The sequence below is a fragment of the Lissotriton vulgaris genome, chromosome 5 (genome assembly GCF_964263255.1).
Source record: "Lissotriton vulgaris chromosome 5, aLisVul1.2, whole genome shotgun sequence".
NCBI lineage: Eukaryota > Metazoa > Chordata > Amphibia > Caudata > Salamandridae > Lissotriton > Lissotriton vulgaris.
The window spans coordinates 1,756,435,351-1,756,453,619 of NC_141693.1; the positions used below are offsets into that span (position 1 = coordinate 1,756,435,351).

The window sequence follows — 18,269 nt, forward strand, 5'->3', positions numbered from 1 at the left end:
GACTCTGCTGTTTGGTTAATTCATGGGGTTATCTCTCTCCCTTTTGCATGCATGATTTATTTTCGCTATTTCAATTGAAATCATGCATGCAACAATTTCCATTTGGCAGTTTGAACCATACGGTAGTGCTTTTCTACATGAGTTGCGGTCCCTACCTTTCAATTACAGATGTCAGAGGGAGGATAAAGAAGTGTTTCTTACAGGGGAGAACTGAGATTCCACAATAGAACATTCCCTGGTATGCAAACACATTAAGTTGCACGGCATGTGTAATGTGTCAGCACCCAATCTTGCTTGTTTTTTAAAGGGACCCCAGTTCTGTCAATAATTACTGCTTTTACATTGCTAACAAATGGGAGTTATCTTATTTTGAACAACCAAGACTGCTGTGGTTTAAGGACAGGAGTCCCGTATTTAGTAACGGTTTCCCATGCTGTAACTTGTTGTAGCAATGTGCTTTTCCACTCCCACATGGGAGTCTAGATAGTTCAATTTGGCCTTCCATTTCGACTTTGAAAACAGATTTCAACAAGTTGAGCAGGCTCTAATCGCTTTTATCCCAACAAGAGGCGTCTCTCACTTTGGCCCAAGAGACATTCAAATTACAGGTGGCTAGGACTTTTAGTGAGATACAGTCCCTTCTGAACACCCGCCTCCGACAACATTTTGGGGAGCTAATGCACCAAATATTTAATGTGTCTGACACGAAAGGCCTTGCACATTTTGGAGGCTTTCCCTTAGTATTGGCGTTAGGTGCTGGAATCCTGCTTCTCCTGTTCCTGCTGCGTAATGGTTGCTCCTCTTGTGGTACTGCACAGACCAAGCCAATTGCAGCTGTACCGTGATCGCATTCAACACGTTTTTGGATGCTTGCCATTATCAACGCTTGGCGTCCGTTATGGATTAACTTTTCGCTTTGCTTACTTTACTTGCGTGCAACCAGTATTTTCATGTCCAGTCCCGGATTTTATCCAGTTGATGGGCCCCTTAGAGGCTCATGACCAGGCTTGTTCTGGGGATGGCCGTATGGCGAGTGCGGCTGCACTTGGAGTATTGGCTGTATGGGATGTCTGTGTGGCTACGCAGAACGTCCTGCAACAAAGTTTATTCTAATATAACGCAAACTGCCCACTTATGCTTTTAGATGCCTCTGATTATGGGGAGTACATTTGTGCCTTTGACTTCCTTAATTGGATACCATCCCTTTTTTGTACCAACGATAGGGATGATCTGTTGGAGGGAATTGCATTCCTCGGTTCACACACCTTGATGGACTTCCCACATCCTTCATAGGATCTCCTTCATAACAACTTTGTTATTCCAGGAGGCCCTCTATTTTAATATGAACTATTGACAATATTGTTTCTTTTTTATTTCGATTCTCGCCAATTTGGTTTTTTCAAAAGCTTTGAACTCTGCTTGACTTTTGAACTCTGTTTTGGTCCTTTGTCTATGTCCTATGACCATACCAAGTGGAGGTTGTTATATGGGCCCTTAGGGACATTGTCCACCTTGCTAAGTTAGCATCAGCTTCGCTGCCATGATGTTGTTTTTGTGCATGTTACTATATGACTTTATTCTTGCAAGACTTTGTGCCTTTCACAGAGAACAGGCTGCTTTCTCGTCCCCTGCCTTTCCTGGAGTAGTCTGAACATTGTGTGCAAGGTCTATCAACGATGCCCCTTGCTATTCTGTTCTGGCCAGTCCCTAGCACCTAGTAATAACATGCTACACACAGCTGCAGTAAATAAGACTTGTGCTTTGATATTACGTTGTTGCATGTTGTTTTACCACACATGGAGAAAGCCGTTCCATGGAGAAGAGCTCTGCTGTTCCTTTGATGTAAACCTTACATCCAGGCTTCAAGGTATGGGTCTGCTGGCAAAGCCCAGAGATCGTCCTTTTTATAAAATAAACTTCTTCTAGTCAAGGGGAGAGTAGTCAGGCCTAAATGTCCTTATTTCCACAGTCTTTATAAAATGACTTTTTCCTTTCTATTTTATGTAAATGTAACAATGCTAACTGTACTGAGTTTATGCATTTCAGCCCTCATCAGCCAGGATAGCTTGACTCCAACGGGACCCACGTCTGGGCATACCCGTCCCACTCGGGTGACAAATGCAAAAAGTAGAGTTGATGGACAGAATGCAGAACAATGTCATACATTCACCCCAGTACAGAGATCTGGGCCTAAATCCACTGCTCACTGTGCCACTGGATTCAAGCTAGCCTGGCTGAAGAAGGGTGACATACCCTAAAACAGGTTCCAGGATGCTTGTTTCCGGTCCAGGGAGGACCTGGCCTGGCAGTTCGGTCTGGACTGTTCCCAGGGGGCACAGGGTCAAGACTGATTTGCATATGGCTGGGTCCAAACTGGGGTGGCATAGTGGGCAAAAGAACAATGGATTTAACCCAGATCTTTTGACTGGGGGAAAATGTTTGCACTGTCAGCATTCCGTCCATCATTTGTTTGCTGTAACACTTTTTGCCCTAAGTGGTATGGGTATGCCCAGACATGGGTCCCTTGCTCACTGAGCCAATGGATTCAAGCTAGCCTGGCTGAAGAAGGGTGACATATCCTGAAACCAGTCCCAGGATGCTTGTTTTGGGTCAGGGAGGATCTGGCCTGGCTGTTCGGTCTGGACTGTTCCCATGGGGCACAGAGTCAAGACTGATTTGCACGTGGCTGGGTCCAAGCTGGGGTGGCGTAGTGGGCAAAAGAACGATGGACTTAACCCAGATCTTTTGACAGAGGGAGAATGTTTGCATTGTCAGCATTCCGTCCATCATTTGTTTGTTGTAACACATATCACAAATGAAGCAGTTAAAGTAACTGACAGTCATCCTGGCTGTATTTCTGATGACAACCACAAACCTACAGAAACAACACAGTGTGAGTATGGAACAGTAAAATCATTTGCAGAAGTAACTATACCCAAGATTGTCTTCAAAGGAAATGCAGAGAATTCAATGCTTCATCGGTGAAGACACAATATTGTCCCCTGCGTAGCATCCCATCCTCATCATCATTGAAAAAAGTGTCTCATAGGCAGGATGTGTAAAAGGTACGACACTTTACTCAACATACATCGGTGAGAGATCCAGTTTCTTCAGTCTTACCTCACAGGGATGCTCTCATTACCAATGCCAACATTCTAAGTGCCCTTCAATAGAGGGTTCCAAATGGACAGGAAAAGCAGTAGGGGAAAAAGACGGAAAAAGAACAGATAGGTAGAAAAGTGGTAAGGATAGGGGGAAAAAGTTATAAAAGCCTACCCATGGAAAAGAGCTCCACTTGTGCCAGGATGGAGGAAGTGACACAAATGAATAGGTGGCTAGCCACCCTAAAGAAGCGTGCTCCTGTCGAAAGCCCAGCTGCTCTGAACACTGGACGACTAGGTGCCTGCTGGGCAACCAAGACCAAATCTTCTTGAGGAAGTGTCCTGAGGTTGAAGTGGACTCTGGTCCATCAAATAAAAGGATCAGCTTAGCTGGTAGCAACTGCTGTTAACCAGGACCTAACTGCTTGCAACAATATATTGCATCTGAAAGATTAAAGTTAGAGTATTTTACTTACCTTTGAAAAATCCCTTAAATAGGATTTTTGCCATTGCAATATAAGCTAAAAAACCCTTTCAATTTTTAAAGATTGTTGTTGATCTCATAACCACCCCACATAATAATCCACTTTCCTACAGCGATCAGTAGAGAATGAGCAACCTATATTTAGGACACAAAAACCTTCCAACTTGTAACTTTGCTACAGCTGCTTTACATTAATTTTGCTTATCATGTAAAAAAAATATTACTTTTGCCAAAGCACTTTTAAGTTGCTGCAAACAGTGCAGATACAAGGGTTCACAGTCCTTGTATGTGCACTGTTTGCATCTACTTGAAAATGGTTTTGCAAAAGTAATAATTTTTCCCTTATTTTATGCAGCGTACAACTTACATGGCCATCATTTGGTGCCATACTTTTTATATAGGAAGAACAGTTAATACCTGTTTAATTTCCCATTTCTCTGGATCAGATATTTTTGTAAGACGTTTTCTCTCTAATGTATCGTCCTCCACCTCTGGTGCATTAACGAGTGAAATATGACTCGGTCTGTCAGGGTTCCTCATTGAAGCTTCTTCGTTGGTCTCACCTACAAGGTTGCGACGTCTGTTAGGATTCAGGTCTTCTCCAGTCTCCTGATCAACATCCTACAGAAATAATAAAGCCTTTAAGGTACAAGATTGTTATCTCACATATAGACCTAAAACACATTTAGGAAGGAATTTCATTTAATAGGTGAAATTAATAAATGTGCTTAAAATAATTCAATAAACATATATCAACACTCAAATAAAGGGATAATCATATTTATTTTTATATAAATCTGACTTGGGCAAAATGTACATTTTAAAATGAAAACAATGACCAGGGCTCAGATTGCAAGTAATACTTTAATGAATTTAACAAGGCCAGGGCAGGTTTTTCTTTAAACCAAAGGATTTAGACAGAAACCCTTGAAATCTCAGTAGGGAAAGCGACTCTCTGGGAAAACAGTAATTAAACCATAAAAAAGTATCCACTGCCTTTGAATCTGTGACACAATAACTATACCTCCATACGGTGTACACGCGTTCTTAAAAGAAAGTGTGTGGCTTTGCTCAGTTGCTTGGAGTTTAACTAGATGCCCAACCCATCAAGAGCAGGTTAGCTCAGCTGCATTTTGTACAAGAAAGTCTACTATGAAAATGAGTTTAGGAAAGTGGCTTTTTTATGAAACCGTCACCTTCACTTCTTGCCTGTTATCTGATGCAATTTTGACTGAAGTGCACTGGGTTCCTGCTATCCAGTGACAGATCTCTTTACCTAAAACTGCACAATTGTTCCCCCAACTGGCAATACCTTTAGCACCCCCTAGCAAATTATGCTGCCAGTACCTAGGGCAAGGAGGCTAAAGAGAGGCTGGGAAGAGGAGGTGGCCAAACGGCTAGGGCGGTCGAAATCGAATCGAGGGAACTGGGTTCGAGTCTCAGCAATGACGCTGAACATCCTGTGATTCTGGGCAAATCAAATCACTTAAATCTCCCAGTGCCTAACAAAAATGAATGTGTCTTAATGTAACGCGCTCTGAAACCCGATACCTTCGGGTCAAGTTTGTGCTATATAAAACTCCGTAAAATAAAGAGGTTTCGTAAGGGCTGTAGCATTTATTGTGCCACCCAAAAGGACCCTTCAGCACCAACATGCAAACATCCATAGTAGGATCCGTGCCATGGTGCAGAGAAAAGTGAAGACACAAAGGATTCCCTTTTTATTACTACTCTATAGGAATTCATGTTACTCTATGATATTATTATATTTTGTATGTACTCATGGTTTTCATGCATATTACATTTATTGTCAATAAATATGATGAAACAAAGACATGACTTAGCACACTTCCTGTGGCCTTAAAGCCCTAAGGCAGGGTGCACTATACTACATGTGTGGACATATTTGCATGAGCAGATCTGCCCCTGTGATGTCCAAGTCGATTCTTCAATATTACAGGTGAACTGGGAAGCCATTTTGAGTACATGTGCTGGACACTGGTATTTACGAGTTCTCCAGCTGTATGTTGGCTACACTGAAACTAGTGATGTTTGGTATCAAACATCTAATATTAATAAACCCACAGATTCCGGTGATGGATTTATTTATACAAGCACCCAGAGGGCACCTTGGAGGTGCTCCCTGAAAACCACGAGTGTGCTGGATGGTGTGGACCAGTCTGCCACCACAGACATGTTTCTGAACCCCAGGTGAGAGCCAACGCTCGAGGAGGGCAAAATCAATGCCTGCTGCAGCCGGAGGTACTGTCACCTCCTCCAAGCAGGATGGCTAAGTAATATCAAGACAGGAGGCTTCAAAGACCTCTACCGCTTTTGATATGCGACCCACGGCTTTCCCATACAGGAGAAATGCTACCCCCGGCCCCAGGGCCCATTTGGCACCAGGATAGGTGGAAGAATTAGTGAGTCAGGAGGCGTATTACCCTCTCAGGCTAGTACCACCCCGAAGGTGGGATACATGATGTGAACACGACTTTTAGAATTCCACCATATCAGTTTTGGCAGAATTAGCATTGTGGGTCAGGGTTTTGCTTACTGCCCACAGGAAGTGGCTAAAAAGAGGGTGTAGACACCCTAAAGGTAGCCAGCCCTTTGCAAATTGACAGCAATCTCCCTTGGAGTAGAGGAGCTACTTTCCTGGAGTCTGTAGGTACCAAAAATGCAAAGTACAGCTTGCCAAACTGTCGTTCCCCAGCCAACCCGATGCAACAGTCTCCCAGGAAGAGGATTTTGTGCTTCCGATCTGTCCCCCACCAAGTATGAGGACACTAGGACCAACTAGAGCCGCACAGGACCAATATTCGGGGTACCGGAAAAGTGGCAGCAAACAAAGCCTGTGAGAGTCCAATTCGGACCGAGCTGCCTTTGAGGGACATCAGTAGTGCAGAGACCCAATCCAAAGTGGCCCAGCTGTCCTGATGTTGCGCCCTTACCGTCAAGGCCGACAACCCCAAGCCCCTAGGATGCACAGAGCCCAGCCAACCTCGTCACTCTGCACTAGAGAAGCCCAGCCCGTGTAACGAAGAACTAGCTGTACCTCCTTGTCCCCATGACCCTTGTGACCCGGGCCTTCCACTGGGAGCTCCAAGTGCCACTCTGCACCGTATTTGTAGGTGCCCCCCTTTCCTTTCACCAGGGTAGAGCGAACAGCTACCAACCTAACCAGCATCTCCACAACCGGAAGCCCCCAGGGCAGGTAACCAGTAGCTGCTGTTGGTAGTTGCACTGCATACATTATATGTAAGTTAGCCCTACAGAAGGCATTATAGCCATAAGGCAGGGTGCATTATACTCTATGTGTGGACATATCAGCATGAGCAGATATTCCATTGTATTGGCCAGTTCAGTTACTGCCAGCAAAAGTGACCAGTGAAGCCATTTTAAGTATATGTGCTGAACAATGGTGAAAAAGAGTTCCCCAGCAAAAGGATGGTTTCACTGAAACGTTGTTGGTACCAAACACATTATCTTGATAAACCCACACTGATGTCAGTGGTGGATTGAATAATATATGCACCCAACGGGCACCTTAGAGGTGCACCCTGAAAACCTACTGACCCTAGTGTGTTCACGGATGAGTCTCGACCAGCCAGCTACCATAGACAAGTGCCTGACCCCCCCCCCCCCCAACCCCCTCCCACCCACCCCCTGGGGTGAGTGCCTTCACTCTTGGAGGTCAGGAACAAAGGCAGCTCTGAGTGGTGGTGTCCATAACTCCTCCAAGCAGGAACTGCATTCCACCGCGGAAGCTTTAAAGGTCCTGCTGTCTATGCTATGAAACCCAGGTCGCTCCAGACACTGGAGAGGCCCACCCCCCTATCTTGACCGCACTTTTTGGCAGCAAAACAGGCAGAACAATTATGAAGATCAGGAGGTGTGCCCACATCAAGCCAGCACCACCCCTAAGGTGGATTAGCTGATGTGGACCCCAGCTTTCAGCTTCCTCCATCTTGTTTTGGGCAGCATGAGCATTGTAGGGTCAGGGTTTTGCCCACTTCCCGCAGGAATGGCCATATAAAGGGTATAGACATCCTAAAGGTATGCAGCCCATTGGCTACTACCGGTCACTCCCCTTAACACCCTAAATTGAGTTTTTAGGTGGCACCCATGAACCCAACAACACAGATTCAATGGATCAAAGAAGGACAAAGAAAAGGCATTGCCAATCGAAAATATCAGAAGAGCAGAGAACTTTTGGCGAAAACCCCTGCCTGCTCGCAACTCTCTCGACAATAGCATCAGAGTGACTCGTCCTGCAAGATGGAGAACCACCAAAGCCTTGGGTAGCCTGCCAGATCTCCAAATATTGCCGTCAGTCTCCCTTGGAGTGCAGGTGCTACTTCCCTGCAAATTCGGAGACCCCAACAAGCAGAGTCCGGTCCATGCCTTGCAGCCCCACAGCCCGACCGACACAGCAGATCAGGAGAAGGTGCTCATACTTTGGAAGGTCAGATCCGTCTCCCCACTGAGTGTGATGACACTAGGATCAACCGGAGCCATGCAGCACCAACCCCTGGGGTACAGGGCGCCCTACACCAAACACCCTAAGTGACAGTCCGTCCAGATTCCCACAGCACCACAACAGACCAGCTGTCGAGGGACGGCAGCATCACTGAGACCCACTTCATCAGTGGCCCAGCTGTCTTGATTTTGACCTTGCAGGCTGTTTGACTCGAACCGCAAGGAGCATCTCTGCGCACCAACCCAGCCGCCCTAGCCACTCTGCACCCGAGCTGCCTGGCCCGTGTAACGAAGAACCAGCTGTGCCCCCTTACTTCAAGACCCGTGGTGACCTAAACCCCAATGGGGATCTCTCAGACTTGCCCCCAAGTCCCCCTGTGCAGCCTATTTCCAGGTGCCCCCTTCACAGTAACGCGCCCAGCTACAACCTCAAGAGTACCCTGCTTCCTGTAAAAACCAGAACATTCCTGAAAAATTGCTGGCAGTACTTTGGACCTTGGCCCACTCCAACCCTGAAGGTGAACCCCCTAAAACTGACTGTACCTATCTTTATTCATCTCTGGCTTTTCCTTCCAAAGGATTGTATTGTGCATAAAAGCACACAGGTTGGAATGTTGTACTTACCTGTTAAAATTTCTCCAACAAAAACAATACTTGGTTTTAGAAAATATGTAAAAGGTGGTATTTTCTCAATTTTGGTCTCTGATTTATTCTTTTTTATTCTGCGAGTGTGTCTCTCATTTATTGCCTCAGGGAGTACAAAAAATGCTTAGTACTACCCTCTGATAAGTCTAACTGCTGGCCCACACAACCGCAAAAGAGAGTTAGTATCATCATTTTCATTTGAAACTTATTTGATTTTATGTAAAATCACAAAGTATACAGCACATAAAACATGACTTGCAGCATAAAGTAGTAGCATTTAATCACAAAGATATATATATATATATATATTTATATATGTATATATATATATATATATGTATATATATATATATATATATATGTAGATAGATAGATATATACACAACAATTTACTTACAAGTACGTAATACATTGATTGCTGTATAGCTGTACCTAGTGACATACAGAAAACACTCCCACAAGGAAATGGGATACAATTGAAACACATTCTGGGTGTCGCAAACAGCTAAAAATAGAGAAATGCAGGTCTAATCTGTTTACAAAATCCTAATACAGTTATGCTGGCACAGGCAAATTTGACAGTTTAAACCATACGCTTTTGGAAAATAGCAGTTGATGTAATGTGTCCAATCTAAAAAGTATCAAAAAACGATGATGCCGATTGGGCAAGTTCAGAAGGGGATAAGGTTCAATCCCAGGAATGATTTTGACCATATTGTGTTTCCATACAGACTGCTTTTTTATAGCACGTTTTTCCCTGTCAGCTATCACCTTTTGGATAAATGCTTGTTTAACTCATTGATAATCCCTTTTTCCAACGACCATGGGGGGTTAGTGAATACATCTGGTCGCCCTTTTTCATCAAAGGATTTTTTAATGTCCTTTGATACCCATGGTATTTGAATGGCATAATGAAGGAGTAGACGAAACTGTACAATGAGCCTGTTAAGATGTAACTTCTCCTTGAGCCATACAGAACACCATAGTGGTGAAGGGTGGACGTGAATAAATTCTGCAGTAATTAGTTACTCATTTATGGTTTCTGCAGAGATGACCTGGGACACAACCAATAGGTTTCTCAAGAATTTCTTTTCTTGCACCTGCAGATGTTCAATATTACTATACCCCCAGACTTCACAACCAAAAGTGGCCATTGGTACATATTTGGCTTTGTAAACATCTAATAAAAATGTAGGCGGCTTATGCCCAATATGGTTGGTAAAGTCATGGATGCCTGAAATAGTCTTTTGCATACGCCCTCAATTTCTTGAAAGAAGAGGGTTCCAGGTAAGCCAAGACTTAAGTAACATCCCAAGATAAGGAACAGTATCCATTTTAGAAAGGGCTTGACTCGGTATTCTAGAATTATGATATTTGGTTTTCTTTGGAACTAAAACCATAAAATGCTATTTTTAAAATTGGTGCTTGCGTCCAAACTGTTCACCAAATGTATAAAAACATCTAAAAGATATTGAAGGCTCCTAGCCATAGGAGCAATTAAAACCACATTGTCTGCGTATAAGATTGAAGAGATGGGTCTTCCTCCAGCTTTGGGGGTGCATCTGCACCAGTATCCAGTAGCGCTTTCTCTAACCAATTTATGTATTTGATAAAATTAAAAGGGCAAGAATGCAACCCTTCCGGACACCTCTTCTCAACTCAGTCTCAGCGCATTCACCATTAGTCCGATATCCGACCATTCGAGTTAGGCTGCAACGAAGATCTATCATAAATGATCAAAGGGCTTACTCCATCCCCAAGGAACCAAGCTCAGCGCAGAGTTTATCTGTGTTGATACAATCAAAAGCTGACTGTAGGAAGCTGGCTCTATATATACTATACTAAAGTAAGGTATGGTGTGTACAGAGTACAGTGGATTCCCAAAGGCTTACAAAGACTCAAGTAGATAATATTAAAAGCTATATTTATTGTAGTGTGGTCGAGCAGTTAGGCTTATCAGAAGGCAGTGTGAATGCATTTGAAGTAAATACTCATACAAGGCAGGAACACACACTCAATGACTAACTTCAGGCCAATGTTTGGTAAAAATATTATTTTAGGTACTTTAATTTTTAGGAACCAAGCTGAACTCCATTACAAGTAAGAAAACAAGTTACTTACCTGTAACTTTGGTTCTCCAGTATTGGAAACTTTCAAAGATTCCCATGCTTGTATCAGTCCACGTCGACGGAACGGGAGTCCCCGGTATACATAAAATAGTGATAGAAACCATTACTAAAACAGAACCTAGGCCTATTCTTGTTTTGCAACCTATCCAACTCTTTTTGTAAAAGAGACCAAAAAAATGAACAACCAATCAGATTAGCCTCACTCCTTAGAACCCTCCTGTGAGAAGCTTAGATCCTCAGATTTTCGTAGCCGTTGTGTAACCAAACCACTGAAAATGGAAGAGGCTGAGCTTTCCCAGGGGAGGAGGGTGGGTCGCATGGGAATCTATGAAAGTTTCCAATACTGGAGAACCAAAGTTACAGGTAAGTAACTTGTTTTCTTACTCCAGTATTGGAACTTTCATAGATTCCCATGCTTGTATCAGAGTAGCTAGCAGTTATCAGCACATTTTTGGGAACCATGACCAATATGAAACTAGGAACAAAGCCATAGTATATACATCATAAAGACATTTTCAATGGTCAATAACATACTTAGAAACTTCAAACAACAAACACATGAGGTTCAAAAATGTGCAAGCGCTGATAAAACAGTAACATGGAAGGAGGGATGAAAGTGAAAGCTCACCACTACTGGTAGAGGCTCCTCAGGACTGCTGTGTCACTCTGCGTTGCAGAAACCAGGCAGTAATGCCTTGTAAACATATGGGTACTGCTCCCGGTCGCTGCACGGTAGATCTCCCGGATAGGAACTCCAGCAAAGAGGGCTGGAGAAGACGAAATTGCCCTCGTAGAATGAGCATGGACTCGACCTTCTAGGGGCTTGCCCCCCTGCTCTGTGACAATACTGGATAGCGCTGGTAATCCAACAAGAGATCCCTTGCTTGGAAAGGGGAAAACCCATACGAGGATCACCAAAAGACAAAAACATTTGAGAAGACTTTCTGAAGTCTTTAGTTAGTTGAATATAGAATTATAAGCACCTCTGAATGTCCAGAGAGTGAAGTGCTTTCTCTGGCGGAGTAGCCGGTTGAGGGAAAAAACGCTTTAGGTATGAATTTTGGGTTAGTATTAGAATCACTGTTCCTTTTTTGAACTGGAGAAAGAGTTCCTACCTAAAGAGTGAGATCCTGCAATTCCCCCACCCGCCTAGCTGAAGTCAAAGCTAGAAGAAGCGCTACCTGCCAGGAGAGGAATTTCAACTCTGTCTTGTGAATAGGTTTGAAAGGAGGCTTCATACGCTGGGACAGAACCAAGTTCAGATGCCAAAGAGGAGGAGGAGGCTTGACTGGAGGGAAAATTCTGAAAAGTCCCTTGAGAAACTGTTCAATGATTCTTGCCAACCAGAGGGAAGGGCCTGAAGACGTGCATCTGAAGCGAGAGATTGCCGCAATAGATGCACCTTGATAGAAGAGGGATCCAGTCCTGCTTTCGCTAATGATAGAATATATGGAAGAACTTCATGCGGCTCAGACTTAAAGGATGGAAGCCATTCTGCTGGCACCAAATACAGAAACGTTTCCACTTCAACCTGTACGTTTTGTTTGTACTTGAGGCTCTTGCCTGAGAGAGCACCTCTTTACATTCTGCTGAGAGATTCAGATCAAAAAATTCTCGCTTCTCAGGAGCCATGCCGAGAGCTGTAGAGACTGAGGATCTAGATGCCAGACTGGGTCCTGGGACATTGTCAGCAGCAAAGGAATCGGCTGCAAAGGAATTTGAATGTCCAGGGAGAGAAGGTGTACTTCTGTGAACCAAAAAGGTCTGGGCCACGCTGGAGCTATCAGAATCATCCTGCACGGTTCTGCTTTGAGCTTCCTGAAAAGCCAGGGGATCAGCAGAATTCGGGGGAAAGCGTTAACAAATGCATCTGACCAGGCCATCGAAAGCGCATTCCCCAACGATCTCGGATCGTGAAGCCTGCTTGCATAGAACTGGCATTTCTTGTTCTCCAGAGTGGCAAAGAGATCTATGGAAAGTGTGCCCCATCTGTGAAAATCCTTCTGTAGAGTTGAGTTGTCCAGTTCCCACTCGAGGCTGACAGACATCAGTCTGCTGAGTGTGTCAGCTGCTTTGTTGAGGACACCAGGAAGATGTCCCCCTCGGAGTGATATCTCCTGCTGAATTGCCCACTCCCAGATTGCTTGGGCTTCTCGTGACAACTGTTGAGATCTCGTGCCTCCTTCTTTGTTTATATAATGCATGTCTGTCGTGTTGTCTGTACGTAGAAGGACGGCCGACTGTTGTATTCGAGGAAGAAAGGCCTCCAAGGCTAGGTGCATCGCTCTGAGTTCCAGCAGATTGATATGCAACAGACGATGCTGGGGCTGGGGCCGCCCCCAGCTGCTTACATGAAGGTCTTGTAACATTGCTCCCCAGCCTTCGAGAGAGGCTTCTGTAGTGATTATGTGTGGAGCAGGGGCGAACCTGAAAGAAAGGCCCCGAGAAATGTTTCCTTTGGTCATCCACCATGATGCGGCGTCTCTCATGGCCTTGGTAACTGAGATTTTCATTGCCCACGGATCCGTCGACTTGGCACCACTGCAAGTCTAACTCTTCCCGGAATGGACACATCCGTAACCTGCAGTGAGGAATCAGGGGTATGCAGGAGGAAATGGACCCCAGCAGGGACTTGTAGAGGCAAACTGAAGGGGACTGTCTTTTTAATAATCAAGAGGCCATGGACATCAGCTCCTCTTGCCTCTCCAAGGTCGGGAAAGCTTTGTTTATGGACGTGTTTAGAATGGCTCCCAGAAATCTGGCTGTTCTTGATGGATGGAGAGAAGACTTCAGTTCGTTGAACGTTAGCCCGAGATTGGCAAATAGGCGTGTACATGCTATGACTGTTTCTTGTGCTGCCTGCCTGGTAGGAGCTTTCAGTAACCAGTTGTCCAGGTAAGGGAAGACCTGAAGCTTTTGTTTTCGAAGAAAGGCTGCAACCGGAGCGAATATCTTTGTGAAGATCTGTGGAGCAGATCTAAGTCCAAAGGGAAGAACCCTGAACTGAAAATGGCTCTTGGCTATTGTGAAGCGAAGAAACCTATGTGAGCTGGGTGTATGGGTACGTGAATATAAGCATCCTCTAGATCCAGAGTGGCCATGAAATCCCCTGAGTTGAGAAGTCGAAGGATGTCTTGTAGAGAAACCATCCGAAAGGATTGTTTGATGAGATAGGTTGTTGAGCTCCCTCAGACCTAGGATAGGGCGCCACTTTTCTAACGACTTCCGGATCAGGAAGAACTGCGAGTAAAACTCCTTTCCCCTTTGAGAGATAGGGACCAGTTATATAGTTCCTTTGAGGAGCATTTGATGGACCTGCGACCGTAGAAGACGGAGATGTTTTCATACAGTGGTGCGGGGGGGCTTGGATGGTGGTGGTTGGACAAACTCCAGATTATGGCTGTAATGAATGATTTTCAATACCCAACGGTCCGATGTTATCTGCTGCCAATTGCGGAGGAAATATAAAATTCTGTCTCCCACTGATGTCACAGGCAGAGAAGGGGAAGTAGTCAGAGCTGCAAGCCGCTATTGGCGCTTAGAGTTATCTCTGCCCTGACGTCCTTGTCTTCCTCTGTTGTTTGAGCGTGTGAAAGAAGAAGACTGATTCTGCCGCCGATTGTAGAAGTAATGCAGCTGTTGATAACCTCTCCTGTGTGTAGAGTTACCTCTTTTCGTCACTCCTCGGAATGGCAAATTGCGGTACTGCAGAGCCTCTAAGGATTTTGTGGTTTCCATATCCTTAATATCCTGAAGCGCATCATCTATATGCTTTCCAAAAAGCGCCTCCCCATTAAGAAGGCAGATCCAAGATTTTATTTTGGACTTCCGAGCAGAACCAAGTAGCCCACAACCAGCCCTGTTAACGAAGGACAAATGCACCAGCCAGCGAGCGGAAAGCAGTCGTTGCAATATCCATTGCACAATCAATGATTTCTGCTGATGTTATTTGGCCCTCCTGGAGAATCCTTTTAGCTTCTTTCTTTCCTTCATCCAGCAACTGATCAAGATAGGGGGGAGAGGCCGCACCACATTTGGCGATCGTATCGTCCAAGTATAGCCAAAGAATTGGCTGCTCTCACTAGCATGCCGGACATAGACGAAAACTGTTTGCCTACATTATCAAGATGCATGCCCTCTTTATCTGGAGGAGTGGTAAGGGGAGATGAAGGATTTCTAGATTTCCTCTGGTAGGCTTGCGATATGACTGAGTCCGGTTTAGGCTGGCTGGTCAAACAGTATGGCCTATCCTCAGGATCCTTATATTTTTTTTCTCCAGCCAAGGTAGAACTGGAATCTCTGTGGCTGGATTTTGCATTACATTTAAGCCTTCATCCCAGACATGGCCCACAATTGGAATTGAACTGACTGATCTCTTATGAGGTTCATTAAAGTCTTAAAGGAAGCACTCAGATTCCACCTTGGTCATTGGCAGGTCAAACCAATTGGCGGCTCTCTCCATTAAGTTATAGAAACCCCCTATATCTACAGGGGGTAATTAACAGGTGCCGGAGGAGGAGAAGCTGGATCTGGAATACGTAGTCATCCCACTCCACGTCTGGATCTGGAATTGTGACGTTGCCTTGGTCGTCATCAGAGGTATCGACCTGGAAGGGGAGGGGCGCAACAGTCACAACATCCTGCGCTTCCAGTATTGGCTAAGGCTCTGGTAATTGCGGGGCAAAAGGACGAGCAAGAGGAACAGTAATAACAGGCACCCCAACTGGAACCGAAGGCTGTGTTGCGAACCTTTTTCTGTAATCCAACAGCATAGCTTGCAAGGCTGTCAGTAAGGAGGAGGCCATTTGGACCATCTCCTGTTTGTAGTCTTGTTGATATTGTGAGGAGGACTGTACCGCTCAAAATCCTCATATTCCCCTTCAGAATCTGTGTCCTGGCATTTAACATGTAGCTGATACCGGCTATCAGCATATCCAAAAGGTCCATCCTCCTCTTCGGATTCCTCTTCTTCGAGGAGGAGTGCAGGAGGTAAAGGAGTCACCGTCCTGTGGGCAGTCATCTCCTGTGAAATTTGCTTTTTCTGAGCAAAATAGAAATTTTTTCCACATCTCTCTAAATACACAGTGTACCAGACACCAGTTTGTAAGCACCTCCCATACCCCTTGCACTGGTTTTGCAGCACCTTGATTTTGTTACTCAATCAGCACCACCCCAGCATCACCCAGCGCCACCCCATTATCACTCAGCGCCACTCCAGCGCCACCCCATTATCACTCAGCGCCACCCCAGCACCACCCCATTATCACTCAGCACCACCCCAGCACCACCCCATTATCACTCAGCACCACCACTCTGCACCACCACTCTGCACCACCACTCTGCACCACCACTCTGCACCACCACTCTGCACCACCACTCTGCACCACCACTCTGCACCACCACTCTGCACCACCACTCTGCACCACCACTCAGCAGCACCACCACAGCACCACCACATTAGCACTCGGCACCACCACAGCATCACTCAGCACCACCACAGCATCACTCAGCACCACCACAGCACCACTCAGCGCCACCACAGCACCACTCAGCGCCACCACAGCACCACCACAGCACCACCACAGCACCACTCAGCACCACCAAATTATCACTCACCACCACCACCACAGCACCACTCAGCACCACCACTGCAACACTCAGCAGCACCACTCAGCACCACCACAGCACCATTCAGCACCACCACATTATCACTCAGTGCCACCACAGCATCAATCTGTGCAACCATTCAACAACAACAACTGCTTCAAATATATTCTCTCAATGTTTCAAGCGTTATTAGAAATGTCACAAAGATGTTAATATTTCACTTCTGTTCTTGGATTTTCGTCACAATAAAATACACTGAACATAATCTTCACAAAAGTTATTTACAAAAGTTTAAGCTATTGCCATTATAAATTACAATAACTTTTATTTAAGTATTAATTATTTAAAAAAATTAAAAGCAATTGTTATTTGTAATATCAATACATCTAAGTCACGTAAATACAACACATATTGCATTACAAAGGCTATAGGTGTCACATTTGCGAAAGTTAAAAGTATTGGCATTGTAAATGACAAAGCTATTAATTTCGCTATTTTCAAAACCAACACATAAATAAAAAAATTGTCGTCATTTACAATACCAATAGCTCAAACTTTCCTAATGCGAGACCTATTGCATTGCAAATGCTTGTTTAGATTATTTTGTTTTGCTTTTAAAGTCTACATGGGTGGTAACAAAACAACGGTTTTAAAAGAGGACTATGGCACTTGCTGTTTAATGAATACATTTAGGAATCGTTTTCCAAGGAATTCTTACCTTCATGCTCAAGCTGGTTTTAGAGCCAGTGAAGGACAACACTTTAACTTTCACTCTTTGCCCTTTACTCACAACATCAGCAACATTAGCTACACGGCCTTCCCTTCTGAGCTCAGAGATATGCACCAAACCTTCCCAACGCTTTCTGAAGAGGAGAAAATTAAAAACTGAGCACATGAAAGCACATTGAAGCACTACTCTATTTTACACTGAAAACACAATTGATCATTTTAATGTTAAGAATTTAGGTCCACATTGTTTAAGTTTTGATCTCGTCATTGCCGAGGGCTAGTACACATAAAACACAATATAGTAATTACTATGCCCTTGTAAGTTGTCATACACTTCAAAAAGTAATAACCAGCCAGTAAAAAAGTTTTTTTATACATACGGAGGTAGTTTTGTTTGGCAAAGCTAGTATATTTGGCTTACATTTGAGTGTCAACTAAAACATTAAAAACAGCTTGCGAGAGTGAATAATAAAAAAATATTCTTTACAGTATAGAATCTAAAATATAACAAACTTACATTTTGAATAACTGAGCACTTTCAAAATGCAAAATAGTCTTGTAGAGTAAGCAATCCGTAAGAGGTAAAATAATAAGCATTGCAGCCAACAACATGAGTTGAGAGGGTAATAATCAACTGGGCGGAGCTAAAGCCCACTATATGTATGTTTTAAAATAATTTGTAACATCTGCCCTACCCATTCAAGTCAGACCTAAAAAAGTTTGATTGGGACACCAAAAGACTTAGGTGGTGGACGGCTTAGAAAGCTTACATAAAAGTGTCAAGAAATTATTACATAATTAGCTTATAATTTTGAGCAGACTGCCCCCTGACACAGAGCTTCTAGCACTTTAAATTCCAAATCTGAGGAACTGACAACAAGGTAAGGCTATAGCACCCAGGGCAATTTCGCAGAGCAAGTCAGTGGGAGCCAAAAACTGCCCAAATTAATCTCAGCCACGGGAAATTTACTCTGTGCCACATTACAGTCAGACTTTGCTTTACTGTCAGGGACCAACTATATGCAAACTAGTCTTACAACTGCCCCACAAGTTGAGCACAGCTGAAACATCAAGGTCATATATCCTAGGTAC

General features: G+C 44.3%; 1 protein-coding gene across 1 annotated transcript in view; it reads right to left on the reverse strand.

Moving 5' to 3' along the window:
• DHX8 (DEAH-box helicase 8) overlaps nucleotides 1–18,269 on the reverse strand; it is a 318,773-nt gene that overhangs the window by 229,657 nt on the left and 70,847 nt on the right. Inside the window, exons 7-8 of the mRNA XM_086924012.1 lie at nucleotides 17,167–17,311; nucleotides 4,003–4,206 (exon numbers count right to left, since the gene is read on the reverse strand). Of these exons, the coding sequence (XP_086780138.1) occupies nucleotides 4,003–4,206; nucleotides 17,167–17,311 (349 nt within the window). The remainder of the gene's footprint in view (nucleotides 1–4,002; nucleotides 4,207–17,166; nucleotides 17,312–18,269) is intronic.